Genomic DNA, 17,819 nt, shown 5'->3' on the forward strand with positions numbered 1-17,819 from the left:
CGAACCCAGCCCCTGTCCCAGGGACACCCCCACTGTTTCCCCCCCCACTGCCCCCTGAGCCCAGCCCCAGGGACCCCCCCGCTGCCGTCTCAGGGCCCAGCCCCATGTTCCCCTGTGTGTCCAGCCCCTCCAGAACCTCCCCCCGAGAGCCCCCCACTCCCGCTCTGCCCCCTGTGCCCCCCCGAGAGCCCCCCACTCCCGCTCAGCCCCCTGCGCCCCCCTGAGAGCCCCCCACTCCCGCTCAGCCCCCTGCGCCCCCCGAGAGCCCCCCACTCCCGCTCAGCCCCCTGCGCCCCCCCCGAGAGCCCCCCACTCCCGCTCAGCCCCCTGCGCCCCCCCCGCCCCCCCGCAGCCTTCACGAGGAAGCTGGACCCGGCCTACCAGGTGGACAAGGGCAACAAGGTGAAGATGGTGGTGGAGATCAGCGACCCCGACCTGCCCATCAAGTGGTACAAGAACGGGCAGGAGCTGAAACCCAGCGCCAAGTGAGCGGGGGGGCCGGGGCCGGGCCTGGCTGTGGGGGGGCTGGGCTGGGCTCCGGGGGGGCGCAGCTCGACTGGGGGTGCAGGGCTGGGGGGACACTGGGGTCTGGGGGGCTGGGCTGGGGGGGCGCAGGACTGGAGGGTGCAGCTCGACTGGGGTGCCAGGCTGGAGGGCGCAGGGCTGGGGGGACACTGGGCTCTGGGGGGCTGGGCTGGGTGCTGGGCTGGGGGGACACGGGGCTGGGGGGGGACGGGTCAGCTGGGGGGCTGGGGTGGGGGGCTGGGCTCTGGGGGGCACGGGGCTGGGGGGCTGGGCGGGGAGGCTGGGCTCTGGGGGTCACGCGGCTGGGGGGCTGGGCTGGGGGGCTGGGCTCTGGGGGGCACAGGGCTGGGGGGCTGGGCTGGGGGGCTGGGCTCTGGGGGGCACGGGGCTGGGGCGGCGCGGCTCAGCTGGGGGGCTGGGCTGGGGGGCCCGGGGCTGGGGCGGCGCGGCTCAGCTGGGGGGCTGGGTGCAGGGGGTCACAGGGCTGGGGGGGCACGGCTCAGCTGGGGGGCTGGGCTCTGGGGGGCATGGGGCTGGGGGGGCGCGGCTCAGCTGGGGGGCTGGGCTGGGGGGCATGGGGCTGGGGGGGCGCGGCTCAGCTGGGGGGCTGGGCTGGAGGGCACGGGGCTGGGGGGGCGCGGCTCAGCCTGGGGGGCTGGGCTGGGGGGCTGGGCTCTGGGGGGCACAGGGCTGGGGGGGCGCGGCTCAGCCGGGGGCTGGGCTGGGGGGCTGGGCTCTGGGGGGCACAGGGCTGGGGGGGCGCGGCTCAGCTGGGGGCTGGGCTGGGGGGCTGGGCTCTGGGGGGCACGGGGCTGGGGGGGCGCGGCTCAGCTGGGGGCTGGGCTGGGGGGCTGGGCTCTGGGGGGCATGGGGCTGGGGGGGCACGGCTCAGCCGGGGGCTGGGCTGGGGGGCTGGGCTGGGGGGCACAGGGCTGGGGGGCGCGGCTCAGCCGGGGGCTGGGCTGGGGGGCTGGGTGCAGGGCTCTGGGGCTGCTGGCTCCCCTCTGACCCCCCCGCCCCCCAGGTACCTCTTTGAGAACGTGGGCAAGAAGCGGATCCTGACCATTAACAAGTGCACCCTGGCGGACGACGCGGCCTACGAGTGCGCCGTGGCCGACGAGAAACTCTTCACCGAGCTCTTCGTGAAGGGTGAGCGCGGGGGGGGGAGCCGGGGGGGGGAGGGGAACAGGCTCCGCCCCCGGCTCCGCCCCCAGCTCCGCCTGACCCCCCCCCTCCGCCCGCAGAGCCGCCCGTGGTGATCACCAAGGCCCTGGACGACCAGCAGATGTTCGTGGGCGACCGGGTGGAGCTGCAGGTCGAGGTGTCGGAGGAAGGAGCCCAAGTCATGTGGTAACGGCCCCGGCGCGTCCGTCCGTCCGTCCCCACCCCCGTCCGTCCGTCCGTCCGCCCCCACCCCCGTCCGTCCGTCCGTCCGCCCCCACCCCCGTCCGTCCGCCCCCACCCCCGTCCGTCCGTCCGTCCGTCCCCACCCCCGTCCGTCTGCCCCCACCCCCGTCCATCTGCCCGTCCGCCCCCGTCCGCCCCCGTCCGTCCGCCCCCACCCCCGTCCGTCCGTCCGTCTGTCCCCACCCCCGTCCGTCTGCCCCCACCCCCGTCCGTCTGCCCGTCCGCCCCCACCCCCGTCCGTCTGTCCCACCCCCCCGTCCGTCCCCCCACCCCCGTCCGTCTGCCCGTCCGCCCCCACCCCCGTCCGTCTGCCCGTCCGCCCCCACCCCCGTCCGTGCACCTGTGCGTCTGCCCCCCCCCCCGCCCGTCCGTCCGTCCGTCCGCCCCCACCCCCGTCCGTCTGCCCGTCCACCCCCCCCCCCGTCCGTCTGTCCCCACCCCCGTCCGTCCGCCCCCACCCCGTCCGTCTGCCCGTCCGCCCCCACCCCCGTCCATCTGTCCGTCCGCCCCCACCCCCGTCCGTCCATCTGTCCGTCCGGCACCACCCCCGTCCGTCCGTCCGTCTGTCCGTCCGCCCCCACCCCCGTCCGTCCGCCCCCACCCCCATCCGTCCGTCCGTCTGTCCGTCCGCCCCCACCCCCGTCCGTCCGCCCCCACCCCCATCCGTCTGTCCGTCCGCCCCCCCCCCCCTCCGTCCGGCCCCCCCCCCGTCCGTCGGTCCAGCCATCTGCCCCCCCCCCCGTCCGTCCGTCCCCACCCCCGTCCGACTGTCCATCCGCCCCCACCCCCTTCCGTCTGTCCGTCCGCCCCCACCCCCGTCCGTCCGCCCCCACCCCCGTCCGACTGTCCAGCCATCTGCTCCCACCCCCGTCCGTCCGCCCCCACCCCCGTCCGTCCGCCCCCACCCCCGTCCGTCTGCCCCCACCCCCGTCCGTCCGCCCCCACCCCCGTCCGTCCGTCCCCACCCCCGTCCGTCCGTCCCCACCCCCGTCCGACTGTCCTGCCATCTGCTCCCACCCCCGTCCGTCTGTCTGGCCATCCGTCCCCAGCCCCGTCCGTCCGCCCCCACCCCCGTCCGTCCGCCCCCACCCCCGTCCGTCTGCCCCCACCCCCGTCCGTCCGTCCCCACCCCCGTCCGACTGTCCAGCCATCTGCTCCCACCCCCGTCCGTCTGTCTGTCCATCCGTCCCCAGCCCCGTCCGTCTGCCCCCACCCCCGTCCGTCCGTCCCCAGCCCCGTCCGTCCGTCCCCACGCCTGTCCATCTGTCTCCACCCCCGTCCGTCCGTCCGTCCCCACGCCTGTCCACCCGTCTGCCCTCCCGCCTGCCCGTCCGTCTGTCCAGCCATCTGTCCCCACCGCCCATCTGCCTGTCTGTCCCCACCCCATCCGTCTGTCTCCACCCCTGTCCACCCGTCTGCCCTCCCGCCCGTCTGTCCCCCCCATCTGCCCCCACCCGTCCGTCCGTCTTCCCCCACCCCCGCCGCCCGTCTGCCCATCCCCACGCCTGCCCCTCAGTCCAACCATCTGTCCCCACCCCCACATGTCCGTCCGCCCGCCCGCCTGCCTGTCCGTCTGCCCCTCCGCGCCCTCACCCCCCTCGCTCTGTCCCAAAGCCCCGTCCGCGTCCACCCCCCTCTCCGTCCGTCCGTCCGTCCCACCCCCCCGCTCTCTGCCCCCCAGGATGAAGGACGGGGTGGAGCTGACCCGCGACACGGCCTTCAAGTACCGCTTCAAGAAGGACGGCAAAAAGCATTATCTGATCATCAACGACGCCACCAAGGAGGACACCGGCCTCTACAAGGTCATGACCAACGGAGGCCAGTCCGAGGGCGAGCTGGTGGTCGAAGGTACCGGCCGGGGGCCAGGGAGGGGGGTGGAGATGGGCCGGGGGCAAGGGAGGGGGCTGGAACGGGGCGGGGGGGGTTGGAGATGGGCCAGGCCAGGGGGTTGGGACTGTCCCGGGACCCCCCTGACCGTGCCCCCCCCGGCCCCCCAGACAAGCAGCTGGAGGTGCTCCAGGACATCGCCGATCTCACCGTCAAGGCGGCCGAGCAGGCCGAGTTCAAGTGCGAGGTGTCGGACGAGAAGGTGACGGGCAAATGGTACAAGAACGGGGTGGAGGTTCGGCCCAGCAAGCGCATCCACATCACCCACAAGGGCAGGTGGGCACTGCTGCGGGGAAGCTCTCGGCGCTGGGGGGCTCGGGAACGGGGACATCGCTGTGGGGAAGCTTGCAGCACTGGGGAGGTCGGGAATGGGGGCACCGCTGTGGGGAAGCTCACGGCGCTGGGGGGGCTCGGGAACAGGGGCACTGCTGTGGGGAAGCTCGCAGCACTGGGGGGCTCGGGAACAGGGGCACTGCTGTGGGGAAGCTCGCAGCACTGGGGGGGGTCGGGAATGGGGGCACTGCTGCAGGGAAGCTCGCAGCACTGGGGAGGTCGGGAATGGGGGCACTGCTGTGGGGAAGCTCGCAGCACTGGGGAGGTCGGGAACAGGGGCACTGCTGCAGGGAAGCTCGCGGCGCTGGGAGCGGGGGCACCACGCTGGGGGGGTCAGGAACAGGGGCACTGCTGCGGGGAAGCTCGCAGCACTGGGGGGGGCTCGGGAACAGGGGCACTGCTGCAGGGAAGCTCACAGCACTGGGGAGGTCGGGAATGGGGGCACTGCTGTGGGGAAGCTCGCAGCACTGGGGAGGTCGGGAATGGGGGCACTGCTGTGGGGAAGCTCGCAGCACTGGGGGGGTTGGGAATGGGGGCACTGCTGCAGGGAAGCTCGCAGCACTGGGTAGGTCGGGAATGGGGGCACTGCTGTGGGGAAGCTCGCAGCACTGGGGGGGTTGGGAATGGGGGCACTGCTGCAGGGAATCTCGCAGCACTGGGGAGGTCAGGAATGGGGGCACTGCTGTGGGGAAGCTCGCAGCACTGGGGGGGTCGGGAACAGGGGCACTGCTGCAGGGAAGCTCGCGGCGCTGGGAGCAGGGGCACCACGCTGGGGGGGTGGGGGGTGTCAGGAACAGGGGCGCTGCTGCGGGGAAGCCTGCGGCGCTGAACGCCGGGAACGGGGGCACTGTTGCGGGGAAGCTCGCAGCACTGGGAGGGTTGGGAACAGGGGCACTGCTGCGGGGAAGCTCGCGGCGCTGAAGGCCGGGAACGGGGGCACTGCCCCCCAAGCAGCCAACCCACCCCCCAACGCTGCCCCCTCCCCCTAAGGTTCCACAAGCTGGAGATTGACGACGTGAGGCCGGAGGACGAGGCCGATTACACCTTCGTCCCCGACGGGTTCGCCCTCTCCCTCTCCGCCAAGCTCAACTTCCTGGGTGAGTGCAGGACAGGGCACTGCTGCGGGGAAGCTCGCAGCACCAGGGACCCAGCTTGAGGGCACTGCTGGGGGGAAGGTCACCATGCCAGGCTCCCTGGCTGAGGGCACTGCTGAGGGAAGCTCGCAGTGTCGGGGACCCCAGCTTGGGGGCACTGCTGGGGGTGGGGAGGGCACCGTGGCGGGATCCCCAGCTGGGGCACTGCTGGGGGGAAGCTCGCAGCACCAGGCTCCCTGGCTGAGGGCACTGCTGGGGGGAAGCTCGCAGCGCTGGGGGTCTGGAGTGTGGGAACGGGGGAGCTTTCCCTGGGTCTGGGGGCCCTGTTAACCCTTTTCTCTCCTTCTCCTGTAGAGATCAAGGTGGAGTACGTCCCTAAGCAAGGTGAGCCCCTCCCCCTGCCTCTGGCCTGGGTGGGGTGGGGGTACAGGGGTATGGGACTGGGGGGAACGGGGGACAGGGCTGGGGGTGTGTGGGAGGGGCTGGGGGTACAGGGGTGCAGGCCTGGGGGAGTTCGGGGAGGACAGGCCTAGGGGTGCTGTGGGAGGGGCTGGGGGTGCAGGGGTGCAGGCCTGGGGGAAGGGCGGACAGGGCTGGGGGTACAGGGGTATGGGACTGGGGGAAGGGGGGACAGGGCTGGGGGTGTGTGGGAGGGGCTGGGGGTACAGGGGTGCAGGCCTGGGGGAGCTCAGGGGGACAGGCCTAGGGGTGCTGTGGGAGGGGCTGGGGGTACAGGGGTATGGGACTGGGGGAAGGGGGGACAGGGCTGGGGGTGTGTGGGAGGGGCTGGGGGTACAGGGGTGCAGGCCTGGGGGAGCTCAGGGGGACAGGCCTAGGGGTGCTGTGGGAGGGGCTGGGGGTGCAGGGGTGTAGGACTGGGGGAAGGGGGGACAGGGCTGGGGGTACAGGGGTATGGGACTGGGGGAAGGGGGGACAGGGCTGGGGGGTGTGAGGGGGGGGCTGGGGGTACAGGGGTGCAGGCCTGGGGGAGCTCGGGGCAGACAGGGTTTGGGGGCTCAGATGGAGGGACCCCCCCTCTCTTGGGGGTTGGGCCATGGCAGGGATTGGGCCTTTCCTGGCTGGCGGGGAGACGACCCCTCACCCTCTGCCCCCCCCAGAGCCCCCCAAAATCCACCTGGACTGCTCGGGGAAGGCGGCGGAGAACACCATCATCGTGGTGGCGGGGAACAAGGTGCGGCTGGACGTGCCCATCACCGGGGAGCCTGCGCCCACCGTGTCCTGGATGAAGGGCGACAAGGTGGGTGCTGGGACCGAGACGTGGGTGGGTGGGTGTGCGTCAGAGGGGTGGGGGGTGTATCTGAGGGGGTGAGGGGTACCCCAGGGGGTGGGGTGATCTCTAGGGGCTGGGGTCCCTGGAGGGGGCTCTGCCAGGAGTGGGTGAGGGGTACCCCAGGGGGTGGGGTGATCTCTAGGGGCTGGGGTCCCTGGAGGGGGCTCCTGGGGGTTGGGGGCTCTGCCAGGAGTGGGTGAGGGGTACCCCAGGGGGAATCTCTAGGGGTGGGGTTCCCGGGGGGGGCTCCTGGGGGTTGGGGACAGTCTGGGGGGGGCGGAGGTTCCCCGGGGGGGAGAGATTCCCCTGGGGGTTGGGCCCCTCACGCTGAGCCCCCCCGGCCCCCCAGCTGTTCACGGACACCGAGGGCCGCGCCCGCATCGAGGTGCACCCGGACGAGAGCAGCTTCGTGATCGACAGCGCGGAGCGGAGCGACGAGGACACGTACTGCATCACCGTCACCAACCCCGTGGGGCAGGACAGCGCCATCCTGCACATCAAGGTGGTCGGTAAGGGGGGCAGGGGGCTGGGCGGGGCTGTGGGGTGGGAGCTGGGTAGGAGGTCTCTGGGCAGGGCTGTGGGGCAGGGGGCTGGGTAGGAGGGCTCTGGGCAGGGCTGTGGGGCGGGGGTCTGGGTGGGAGGGCACGGGGGGGGGGCTGTGGCTGAGCGGGGGCCATGCCGGGGTCCTTGGGGGCTGCAGGTGCGTTGGGCCGGGTCATGGGGGCGCTGACTGGGGCTGTCGGGGTGAGGTCACAGAGGTTGGGGGGGGCAGGGCGGGGGAGGTGCTGATTGGGGTCGAGGGAGTCTCAGGTCAGGGGTCGCGGCCGGGGTCACGGGATGGGAGCCCCCCCCATGCTGAGCTGGTCTCAGCGTCCCCCCCCGTGTCTTCCAGATGTTCCCGACCCCCCCGAAGCCGTTCGCATCACCTCCGTGGGGGAGGACTGGGCCATCCTGGTCTGGGACCCCCCCAAATACGATGGGGGGAATCCCATCACTGGTGAGTGTGACCCCAATACCGCCCCTGCCCCCCAGCCCGCGGGTAACAGCAGAGGGCGGAGCTGGGGACCCCAAAGTCCATCTTGGGGGGGGGGGCAGAGCCTGGAGCCCTGGCCTCCCCCCGCCCCAATGTCCCAAACCAGGAGAGTGACCCCTTCCCGCAGCCCAGCCCCACCCCCGCCCGGTGCCCCTCCTCCGTCCTTTGTCCCTTTGCCGGGCCGGCACCGACACCTCCGGCCCGGCTGGCGCCCTGCAGAGGACGGGCCCCGGGCCCCAGCTGCCAGGCGGGCCGGTCCCTGTGGCAGGATCCCACCTGCCCTCTAGGGGTCACTGCAGCCCCCCCCGGTCCCCCTTGTCCCACCGCCTCGATACTCGAGTACCCCCCAGGGGAAACTGAGGCACGCACCGTGGGCACCTGCTGGGGCGGCAGGAGGGTGTCTCTGAGCCCCCCCGTGCCCGCAGGGTACCTGATGGAGCGGAAGAAGAAAGGCAGCATGCGCTGGATGAAGCTGAACTTCGAGGTGTTCGGGGACACCACGTACGAGTCCACGCGGATGATCGAGGGGGTGCTCTACGAGATGCGGGTCTTCGCCGTCAACGCCATCGGGGTGTCGCAGCCCAGCCAGAACACCAAGCCCTTCATGCCCATCGGTGGGTGGGGGGCCGGGGGGGGGATGCTAGAGGGAGCTCTGCCGGAGGCGGGGGGCGGGGATGCTGTGGGGTTCAAGGTGATGGAGGGGGAGGGGCAGTGGGGGCAGGAGGGGGAGGGCTGCTGGGGGTCAGGGCTATGGGGTGGGAGGGGGAGGGGCGCTGGGGACGGGGGTTATGGGGCGGGAGGGGGAGGGGCGCTGGGGACGGGTTATGGGGTGGGAGGGGGAGGGGCGCTGGGGGACGGGGGTTATGGGGCGGGAGGGGCGCTGGGGGTCAGGGTTATGGGGCAGAAGAGGGAGGGGCGCTGGGGGACATGGTTATGGGGTGGGAGGGGGAGGGGCGCTCGGGGTCAGGGGTCTGGTGCGGGAGGGTCGCTGTGGATCTGGGGGAGGGGGCGGGTGGGGGAGGGGCGCTGGGGGTCAGGGTTATGGGGCAGAAGAGGGAGGGGCGCTGGGGACGGGGTTATGGGGCGGGAGGGGGAGGGGCGCTGGGGGTCAGGGTTATGGGGCGGGAGGGGGAGGGGCGCTGGGGGTCAGGGTTATGGGGCGGGAGGGGGAGGGGCGCTGGGGACGGGGGTTATGGGGCGGGAGGGGGAGGGGCGCTGGGGGTCAGGGTTATGGGGCAGAAGAGGGAGGGGCGCTGAGGACGGGGGTTATGGGGCGGGGGGCAGCACTGTCTGGCTGTGATGGGGGGGGCTCTGATCCTCCTTGTGCCCCCCCCAGCTCCCACCAGCGAGCCGACCCACCTCACGCTGGAGGACGTGACCGACACCACGGCCACCATCAAGTGGCGCCCGCCCGACCGGCTGGGGGCCGGCGGCATCGACGGCTACTTGATCCAGTACTGCCTGGAGGGCTGTGAGTGGGGGGCTGGGGGGGGAGGGGGCTGGGAGTGACCGGGGGGGGCTATGGGGGGGCTGGGGGTCCCTGTGGGGAGAGAGGGGGGCTGGGAGTGACCGGGGGAGGCTATGGGGGGGGTTGGGGGTCCCTGTGGGGGGAGAGAGGGGGCTGGGAGTGACCGGGGGCGCTATGGGGGGGCTGGGGGTCCCTGTGGGGGGAGAGGGGGGCCCTTGGGGGGAGGATGGGGCCCCGCTGCTGGGGCTGAGCTAAGGAGACATCCTGGGGGTCGGGGGGCTGCGCGGGGGGAGACCCCAGCAGAGGAGGGAGATGCCCAGTGAGGGAGGGGAACGTCCCCCTTGGCCCCCCCCCGGCTGGCCCCAGACGTGACCCCCCCTCGCCCGGCCTTGACCGTTCCCCCCCCAGCGGACGAGTGGGTCCCGGCCAACACGGAGCTGGTCGAGCGCTGCGGCTTCACCGTCAAGGGGCTCCCCACGGGCCAGAGACTCCTCTTCCGGGTCATCGGGGTGAACATCGCGGGGCACAGCGCCCCGGCCACCATGGGGCAGCCCGTCACCATCCGCGAGATCGTGGGTGAGTGACCCCCGGCCCCCCCGGCTCACGCCCCTCTCCCCCGCCCCACGGCCACCCCGGCTCACGCCCCTCTCCCCCGCCCCCCCTGCCCCGGCCCAGCCCCCCCGGCTCACACCCCTCTCCCCCGCCCCCCCGCCCCAGCCCAGCCCCCCCGGCTCACGCCCCTCTCCCCCGCCCCAGCCCGGACCCCCCGGCTCATGTGCCCTCTCCCCTGCCCCCCCCTGCCCCGGCACGGCCCCCGCGGCTCACGCCCCCGCCCCGGGCACGGCTCCCCGGCTCACGCGCCCTCTCCCCCGCCCCCCCGCCCCAGCACGCCCCCCCCGGCTCACGCCCCCTCTTCCCTGTCCCACAGAGCAGCCCAAGATCCGCCTGCCCCGCCAGCTGCGCCAGACCTTCGTCAAGAAAGTGGGGGAGCAAGTGAACCTGCTCATCCCCTTCCAGGTGAGCGGGGGGCGGGGGCAGGGCGGGGCTGGGGGCGGGGCAGGGGGCAGGGGGCGGGGCTGGGGGGGTCAGTTGCCTTGTTCTCCCCCCCCTCCGCCCCCCAGGGGGACATGAGGCTTCTGTGTCAATTTAGATGAAACAAACGGGCCAAAGGTGCTGGCGCGACCCAGTCACTGGCGGGTGTGAGCCGGCGCCGGGCGGGCGGAGCCGGGGCAGGGACCCGCTCACCGGGGCCGGGCGGGCAGAGCCGGGGCAGGGACCCGCTCACCGGGGGCGGAGCCGGGGCAGGGACCCGCTCACCGGGGGCGGAGCCGGGGCAGGGACCCGCTCACCGGGGCCGGGCGGGCAGAGCCGGGGCAGGGACCCGCTCACCGGGGGCGGAGCCGGGGCAGGGACCCGCTCACCGGGGCCGGGCGGGCAGAGCCGGGGCAGGGACCCACTCACCGGGGGCGGAGCCGGGGCAGGGACCCGCTCACCGGGGGCGGAGCCGGGGCAGGGACCCGCTCACCGGGGGCGGGCGGAGCCGGGGCAGGGACCCGCTCACCGGGGGCGGGCGGAGCCGGGGCAGGGACCCGCTCACCGGGGGCGGGCGGAGCCGGGGCAGGGACCCGCTCACCGGGGGCGGGCGGAGCCGGGGCAGGGACCCGCTCACCGGGGCCAGGGGCGGAGCCGGGGCAGGGACCCGCTCACCGGGGGCGGGCGGAGCCGGGGCAGGGACCCGCTCACCGGGGGCGGGCGGAGCCGGGGCAGGGACCCGCTCACCGGGGGCGGAGCCGGGGCAGGGACCCGCTCACCGGGGGCGGGCGGAGCCGGGGCAGGGACCCGCTCACCGGGGGCGGAGCCGGGGCAGGGACCCGCTCACCGGGGCCGGATATGGAGCCGGGGCAGGGACCCACTCACCGGGGCTGGGTATGGAGCCGGGGCAGGGACCCGCTCACCGGGGCCGGGCGGGCAGAGCCGGGGCAGGGACCCGCTCACCAGGGGCGAGGGCCAGGCGGGCAGAGACCCACTCACCGGGGGCCAGGGCCAGGCGGGCAGAGACCCGCTCACCGGGGGCCAGGGCCAGGCGGGCAGAGACCCACTCACCGGGGGCCAGGGCCAGGCGGGCAGAGACCCACTCACCAGGGGCCAGGGCCAGGCGGGCAGAGCCGGGGCAGGGACCCGCTCACCGGGGGCCAGGGCCAGGCGGGCAGAGACCCGCTCACCGGGGGCCAGGGCCAGGCGGGCAGGGACCCGCTCACCGGGGGCGGAGCCGGGGCAGGGACCCGCTCACCGGGGGCGGAGCCGGGGCAGGGACCCGCTCACCGGGGGCGGAGCCGGGGCAGGGACCCGCTCACCGGGGGCCAGGGCCAGGCGGGCAGAGACCCGCTCACCGGGGGAGGGCGGAGCCGGGCAGAGACCCGCTCACCGGGGGAGGGCGGAGCCGGGCAGGGACCCGCTCACCGGGGGCCAGGGCCAGGCGGGCAGAGACCCGCTCACCGGGGGCCAGGGGCGGAGCCGGGGCAGGGACCCGCTCACCGGGGGAGGGCGGAGCCGGGCAGGGACCCGCTCACCGGGGGCCAGGGCCAGGCGGGCAGAGACCCACTCACCGGGGGCCGGTAACCCCCCCCCCAGGGAAAGCCGCGCCCCAAGGTGACGTGGACGAAGGACGGGCACCCGCTGGACCCCAAGGAGATCAGCGTCCGCACCTCGGACCTGGACACCATCCTCTTCATCCGCTCGGCCGCGCGGCACCACTCGGGCCAGTACCAGCTCTCGGTGCAGATCGAGAACATGGAGGACCAGGCCACCATCCAGATCCGCATCGTGGGTGAGGGCGGGGGGGGGCAGTGAGGGGGCCTGGGGGGCTGGCCTGAGGGTGCCTGGGCTAGGGGTTGATGGGGTGGGGGGCCGGGACTGGCGGGGGGCTGGGGGAGGCCTGAGGGTGCCTGGGCTAGGGGTTGATGGGGTGGGGGGCTGGGACTGGCAGGGGGCTGGGGGGCAGGGGCTGGCCTGAGGCTGCCTGGGCTAGGGGTTGATGGGGTGGGGGGCCGGGACTGGCAGGGGGCTGGGGGAGGCCTGAGGGTGCCTGGGCTAGGGGTTGATGGGGTGGGGGGCCGGGACTGGCAGGGGGCTGGGGGAGGCCTGAGGGTGCCTGGGCTAGGGGTTGATGGGGCGGGGGGCTCACGCCAGCTGGGACGGGGGGCACTGCCACCCCCAGAGCCCCCCTCACCTCCTTTCCCTGACCCCCCCAACCCTGACGCCCCCCCGGTGTCGCCCTTGGGGTCTGGAGGGGGGGGCTCAGATTCCCTGCTCTATTTTTAAGATGGAAATGGCCTGTTGCGCCCCCCTCCCAGCCTGTGGGATTTAATGGGGGGGGGACTGTCCGGCTGTGCTTCTGCTGGGGAACGTGCCCCCCCCGGGTGAAGGAGGGGGTTGTGCAGAGTGGGGGGGACCAGCTGCGCAGAGACTGGGGGGGGCAGCAGGGAAGGAGGCACCGCAGGCTGGAACTGCCCCCCCCGGGACCCATTTCTTCCCCTGGGATGCCCCCCCATTGCTGACCCCCTCCCCTCGCACTGCCCCCACCCAGAGAAGCCGGGCCCCCCGGTGTCGGTGCAGGTGAAGGAGGTTTGGGGGTTCAACGTGCTGCTGGAGTGGCAGCCCCCCAAGGACGACGGGAACTCGGAGATCACGGGCTACACCATCCAGAAGGCAGACAAGAAAACCATGGTGAGCGACCCCCCCAGGTGTGCTGCCCCCCCCAGGCTCCCTGCCCCCTCCCACTGACCCCCCCCACCCCGTCCGGCTAGTGACACCCTCCCGGGCTCCCCGTCTCTCCCCTGACCCCCCCCCCGTCCGGCTGGTGACACCCTCCCGGGCTCCCCGTCTCTCCTCTGACCCCCCCCCGTCCGGCTGGTGACACCCTCCCGGGCTCCCCGTCTCTCCACTGACCCCCCCCCCGTCCGGCTGGTGACACCCTCCCGGGCTCCCCGTCTCCTCTGCCCCCCCCCCCGTCCGGCTGGTGACACCCTCCCGGGCTCCCCGTCTCTCCTCTGACCCCCCCCGTCCGGCTGGTGACACCCTCCGGGCTCCCCGTCTCTCCTCTGACCCCCCCCCCCGTCCGGCTTGTGACACCCTCCCGGGCTCCCCGTCTCTCCTCTGACCCCCCCCCCCCGGGTCCGGCTGGTTAAACCCTCCCGGGCTCCCCGTCTCTCCTCTGACCCCCCCCCCCGTCCGGCTAGTGACACCCTCCCGGGCTCCCCGTCTCTCCTCTGACCCCCCCCCCCCGGTCCGGCTGGTGACACCCTCCCGGGCTCCCCGTCTCTCCTCTGACCCCCCCCCGTCCGGCTGGTGACACCCTCCCGGGCTCCCCGTCTCTCCCCTGACCCCCCCCCCGTCCGGCTGGTGACACCCTCCCGGGCTCCCCGTCTCTCCACTGCCCCCCCCCCCGTCCGGCTGGTGACACCCTCCCGGGCTCCCCGTCTCTCCTCTGAACCCCCCCCCCCCGTCCGGCTGGTGACACCCTCCCGGGCTCCCCGTCTCTCCACTGACCCCCCCCCGTCCGGTGGGTGACACCCTCCCGGGCGCCCCGTCTCTCCTCTGACCCCCCCCCGTCCGGCTAGTGACACCCTCCCGGGCTCCCCGTCTCTCCACTGACCCCCCCCCGTCCGGCTGGTGACACCCTCCTGGGCTCCCCGTGTCTCCTCTGACCCCCCCCCCATCCGGCTGGTGACACCCTCCCGGGCTCCCCGTCTCTCCTCTGACCCCCCCCCCGTCCGGCTGGTGACACCCTCCCGGGCTCCCCGTCTCTCCTCTGACCCCCCCCCGTCCGGCTGGTGACACCCTCCCGGGCTCCCCGTCTCTCCTCTGACCCCCCCCCCTGTCCGGCTAGTGACACCCTCCCGGGCTCCCCGTCTCTCCTCTGAACCCCCCCCCCGGTCCGGCTGGTGACACCCTCCGGGCTCCCCGTCTCTCCTCTGACCCCCCCCCCCGGTCCGGCTTGTGACACCCTCCCGGGCTCCCCTTATCTCCACTGACCCCCCCCCCGTCCGGCTGGTGACACCCTCCCGGGCTCCCCGTCTCTCCTCTGACCCCCCCCCGTCCGGCTAGTGACACCCTCCCGGGCTCCCTGTCTCTGACCCCCCCACCCCCGGTCCGGCTGGTGACACCCTCCCGGGCTCCCTGTCTCTGACCCCCCCCACCCGTCCGGCTGGTGACACCCTCCCGGGCTCCCCGTCTCTCCACTGACCCCCCCCCCCGTCCGGCTGGTGACACCCCCCGGGGCTCCCCGTCTCTCCCCTCCCCCCCCCCCCGTCCGGCTGGTGACACCCTCCCGGGCTCCCCGTCTCTCCTCTGACCCCCCCCCCCCGTCCGGCTGGTGACACCCTCCCGGGCTCCCCGTCTCTCCTCTGACCCCCCCCCCGTCCGGCTGGTGACACCCTCCTGGGCTCCCGGTCTCTCCACTGACCCCCCCCCGTCCGGCTGGTGACACCCTCCCGGGCTCCCCGTCTCTCCTCTGCCCCCCCCCCCCGTCCGGCTGGTGACTGCCTCCCTGGCTCGCTGTCTCTCCTCTGTCCCCCCCCCCCCGTCCGGCTGGTGACACCCTCCCGGGCTCCCCGTCTCTCCGCTGACCCCCCCACGCTCTCGCCCCCCCAGGAGTGGTTCACGGTGTACGAGCACAACCGGCTGACGCGCTGCACCATCTCTGACCTGGTGATGGGTAACGAATACTCCTTCCGCGTGTACAGCCAGAACATCTGCGGGCTGAGCGAGGTGCCCGGCGTCTCCAAGAACACTGCCCTCATCCAGAAAACAGGTGCGCCCGGACGCCAGGGTCCCCCCACACTCACAGGGGAGCAGGCCTGGGAGCCAGGATTCCTGGGTTCTCTCCCCGGCTCAGGGCGGGGAGCAGGGTCTAATGGTTAGAGCAGGGGGGGCTGGGAGCCAGGACTCCTGGGTTCTCTCCCTGGCTCTGGGAGGGGAGCGGGGTCTAGTGGTTAAAGCGGGGGGGCTTGGAGTGGAGATTGTGGGGGGAACGTAGGGTCAGGGGGTGGGGTGGGGGAGGGGCTGCTACCCCTGGGCCTCACCTCGTGGCCTCCCCTAGGGATCATCTTTAAGCCGCTGGACTACCAGGAGCACGACTTCCGGATGGCGCCCAGAGTCCTGACGCCCCTGATAGATCGGACCGTGGTCGCTGGGTACAGCACGGCCCTGAACTGTGCAGTGCGGGGGCACCCCAAGGTAAGGGACCCCCCCCCAGGTATGTCCAGGTCCCCTCTCCCCTGTACTCCCACTGGGGGCCACAGGAAGAGGTGCTGGAGGTGGGGGGTGCAGGGGATAGGAGTGGAGTGCTGGGGGTGAGGGGGACAGGAGGGGGTGCTGGAGGTGGGGGTGCAGGGGACAGGAGGAGGTGCTGGAGGTGGGGGTGCAGGGGGACAGGAGGGGGGGTGCAGGGGACAGGAGGGGGTGCTGGAAGTGGGGGTGCAGGGGGCAGTTGGGGGACAGGAGATGGGGGTGCACGGGACAGGAGGGGGGGTGCAGGGGACAGGAGGGGGTGCTGGAGGTGGGGGTGCAGGGGACAGGAGGGGGTGCTGGAGGTGGGGGTGCAGGGAGCAGGAGGGGGAGCTGGAGGTGAGAGGTGCAGGCGGACAGGAGGGGGGTGCGGGGGAGGGGAGGGGGTGCTGGAGGTGGGGGTGCAGGGGGCAGTTGGGGACAGGAGGTGGGGGTGCAGGGGACAGGAGGGGGTGCTGGAGGTGAGGGGTGCAGGGGGCAGTTGGGGACAGGAGGTGGGGGTGCAGGGGACAGGAGGGGGTGCTGGAGGTGGGGGTGCAGGGGGACAGGAGGGGGGGTGCAGGGGACAGGAGGGGGTGCTGGAGGTGGGGGTGCAGGGGGCACTTGGGGACAGGAGGTGGGGGGTGCAGGGGACAGGAGGGGGTGCTGGAGGTGGGGGTGCAGGGGGCAGTTGGGGCAGTTGGGGACAGGAGATGGGGGTGCAGGGGACAGGAGGGGGTGCTGGAGGTAGGGGTGCAGGGGGACAGGAGGGGGGGTGCAGGGGACAGGAGGGGGTGCTGGAGGTGGGGGTGCAGGGGGCAGTTGGGGACAGGAGGGGGTGCAGGGGGCAGGAGGGGGTGCTGGAGGTGGGGGTGCAGGGGGCAGTTGGGGACAGGAGGTGGGGGGTGCAGGGGACAGGAGGGGGTGCTGGAGGTGGGGGTGCAGGGGGACAGGAGGGGGTGCTGTAGGTGGGGGGTGCAGGGGGCAGTTGGGGACAGGAGGGGGGGGTGCAGGGGACAGGAGGGGGTGCGGGAGGTGGGGGGTGGGGGACAGGAGGGGGTGCTGGAGGTGGGGGTGCAGGGGGCAGTTGGGGACAGGAGATGGGGGTGCAGGGGACAGGAGGGGGTGCTGGAGGTAGGGGTGCAGGGGGACAGGAGGGGGGTGCAGGGGCCAGGAGGGGGTGCTGGAGGTGGGGGTGCAGGGGGCAGTTGGGGACAGGAGGGGGGGGTGCCGGGGTCAGGAGGGGGTGCTGGAGGTGAGGGGTGCAGGGGGCAGTTGGGGACAGGAGGGGGGGTGCAGGGGACAGGAGGGGGTGCTGGAGGTGGGGGGTGCAGGGGGACAGGAGGGGGGTGCAGGGGACAGGAGGGGGTGCTGGAGGTGGGGGGAGCAGGGGGCAGTTGGGGACAGGAGGGGGTGCTGGAGGTGGGGGAGCAGGGGGCAGTTGGGGACAGGAGGTGGGGGTGCAGGGGGAAGGAGGTGGGGGTGCAGGGGGACAGGAGGGGGGTGCAGGGGGCAGGAGGGGGTGCAGGAGGTGGGGGGAGCAGGGGGACAGGAGGGGGGTGCAGGGGACAGGAGGGGGTGCTGGAGGTGGGGGGAGCAGGGGGACAGGAGGGGGGTGCAGGGGGCAGGAGGGGGTGCTGGAGGTGGGGGTGCAGGGGGACAGTAGGGGGGGTGCAGGGGGCAGGAGGGGGTGCTGGAGGTGGGGGTGCAGGGGGACAGGAGGGGGGTGCAGGGGGCAGGAGGGGGTGCTGGAGGTGGGGGTGCAGGGGGACAGGAGGGGGGGTGCAGGGGACAGGAGGGGGTGCTGGAGGTGGGGGTGCAGGGGGCAGTTGGGGACAGGAGGGGGGTGCAGGGGACAGGAGGGGGGTGCAGGGGGCAGTTGGGGGCAGGAGGGGGGTGCAGGGGGCAGGAGGGGGTGCTGGAGGTGAGGGGTGCAGGGGGCAGTTGGGGGCAGGAGGGGGTGCTGGAGGTGGGGGGAGCAGAGGGCCGTGGAGGGGGACGAACAGGAAGGTGGCCTGGCCGGTCTGGCCGCCCCCTCACATGACCCCCCCCCCAGCCCAAGGTGATCTGGATGAAGAACCACGTGGAGATCCGGGAGGACCCCAAGTTCCTGATGAAGAACAGCCAGGGGGTGCTGACCCTGCACATCCGCAAACCCAGCCCCTTCGACGCCGGCACCTACAGCTGCCTGGCCGCCAACGAGCTGGGCGAGGCGCTGACCGAGTGCAAGCTGGACGTCAGAGGTGCCGCTGGGCGGGGGGCGGGGGGCGCCTGTGGGGGAGGGGACCCGACATGACAAGCCAGCATTGGGGGCTCCTGTGTGGGGACATGGCAGGAGCCCCCAGGACCCACAGCTGGGGGGTCACAGAGCCGGGGCACATGACTGTCCTGGGGGACCCAGGGATCGGAGCAGGGACGCCCGGGGAGGGCCCCTGCCTGTCCTGGGGCTGGGGGGTTGAAGTGCTCCCCATAGTCTCTGTCTCCCCCCTCACCCCATCTCTTTGCTCCCCACAG

General features: G+C 73.9%; 1 protein-coding gene across 1 annotated transcript in view; it reads left to right on the forward strand.

Moving 5' to 3' along the window:
* MYBPC2 (myosin binding protein C2) overlaps positions 1-17,819 on the forward strand; it is a 35,428-nt gene that overhangs the window by 16,635 nt on the left and 974 nt on the right. Inside the window, exons 10-28 of the mRNA XM_044988364.1 lie at positions 353-485; positions 1,550-1,674; positions 1,770-1,875; positions 3,614-3,780; positions 3,930-4,095; positions 5,143-5,249; positions 5,601-5,630; positions 6,365-6,504; positions 6,887-7,046; positions 7,430-7,534; positions 7,996-8,184; positions 8,907-9,041; positions 9,447-9,614; positions 9,967-10,055; positions 11,670-11,865; positions 12,625-12,764; positions 14,691-14,850; positions 15,139-15,275; positions 17,362-17,548. Coding sequence (XP_044844299.1) covers positions 353-485; positions 1,550-1,674; positions 1,770-1,875; positions 3,614-3,780; positions 3,930-4,095; positions 5,143-5,249; positions 5,601-5,630; positions 6,365-6,504; positions 6,887-7,046; positions 7,430-7,534; positions 7,996-8,184; positions 8,907-9,041; positions 9,447-9,614; positions 9,967-10,055; positions 11,670-11,865; positions 12,625-12,764; positions 14,691-14,850; positions 15,139-15,275; positions 17,362-17,548 — 2,640 coding nt within the window. The remainder of the gene's footprint in view (positions 1-352; positions 486-1,549; positions 1,675-1,769; positions 1,876-3,613; positions 3,781-3,929; positions 4,096-5,142; positions 5,250-5,600; positions 5,631-6,364; positions 6,505-6,886; positions 7,047-7,429; positions 7,535-7,995; positions 8,185-8,906; positions 9,042-9,446; positions 9,615-9,966; positions 10,056-11,669; positions 11,866-12,624; positions 12,765-14,690; positions 14,851-15,138; positions 15,276-17,361; positions 17,549-17,819) is intronic.

The sequence above is a fragment of the Mauremys mutica genome, chromosome 15, assembly GCF_020497125.1.
Source record: "Mauremys mutica isolate MM-2020 ecotype Southern chromosome 15, ASM2049712v1, whole genome shotgun sequence".
Taxonomy (NCBI): domain Eukaryota; kingdom Metazoa; phylum Chordata; order Testudines; family Geoemydidae; genus Mauremys; species Mauremys mutica.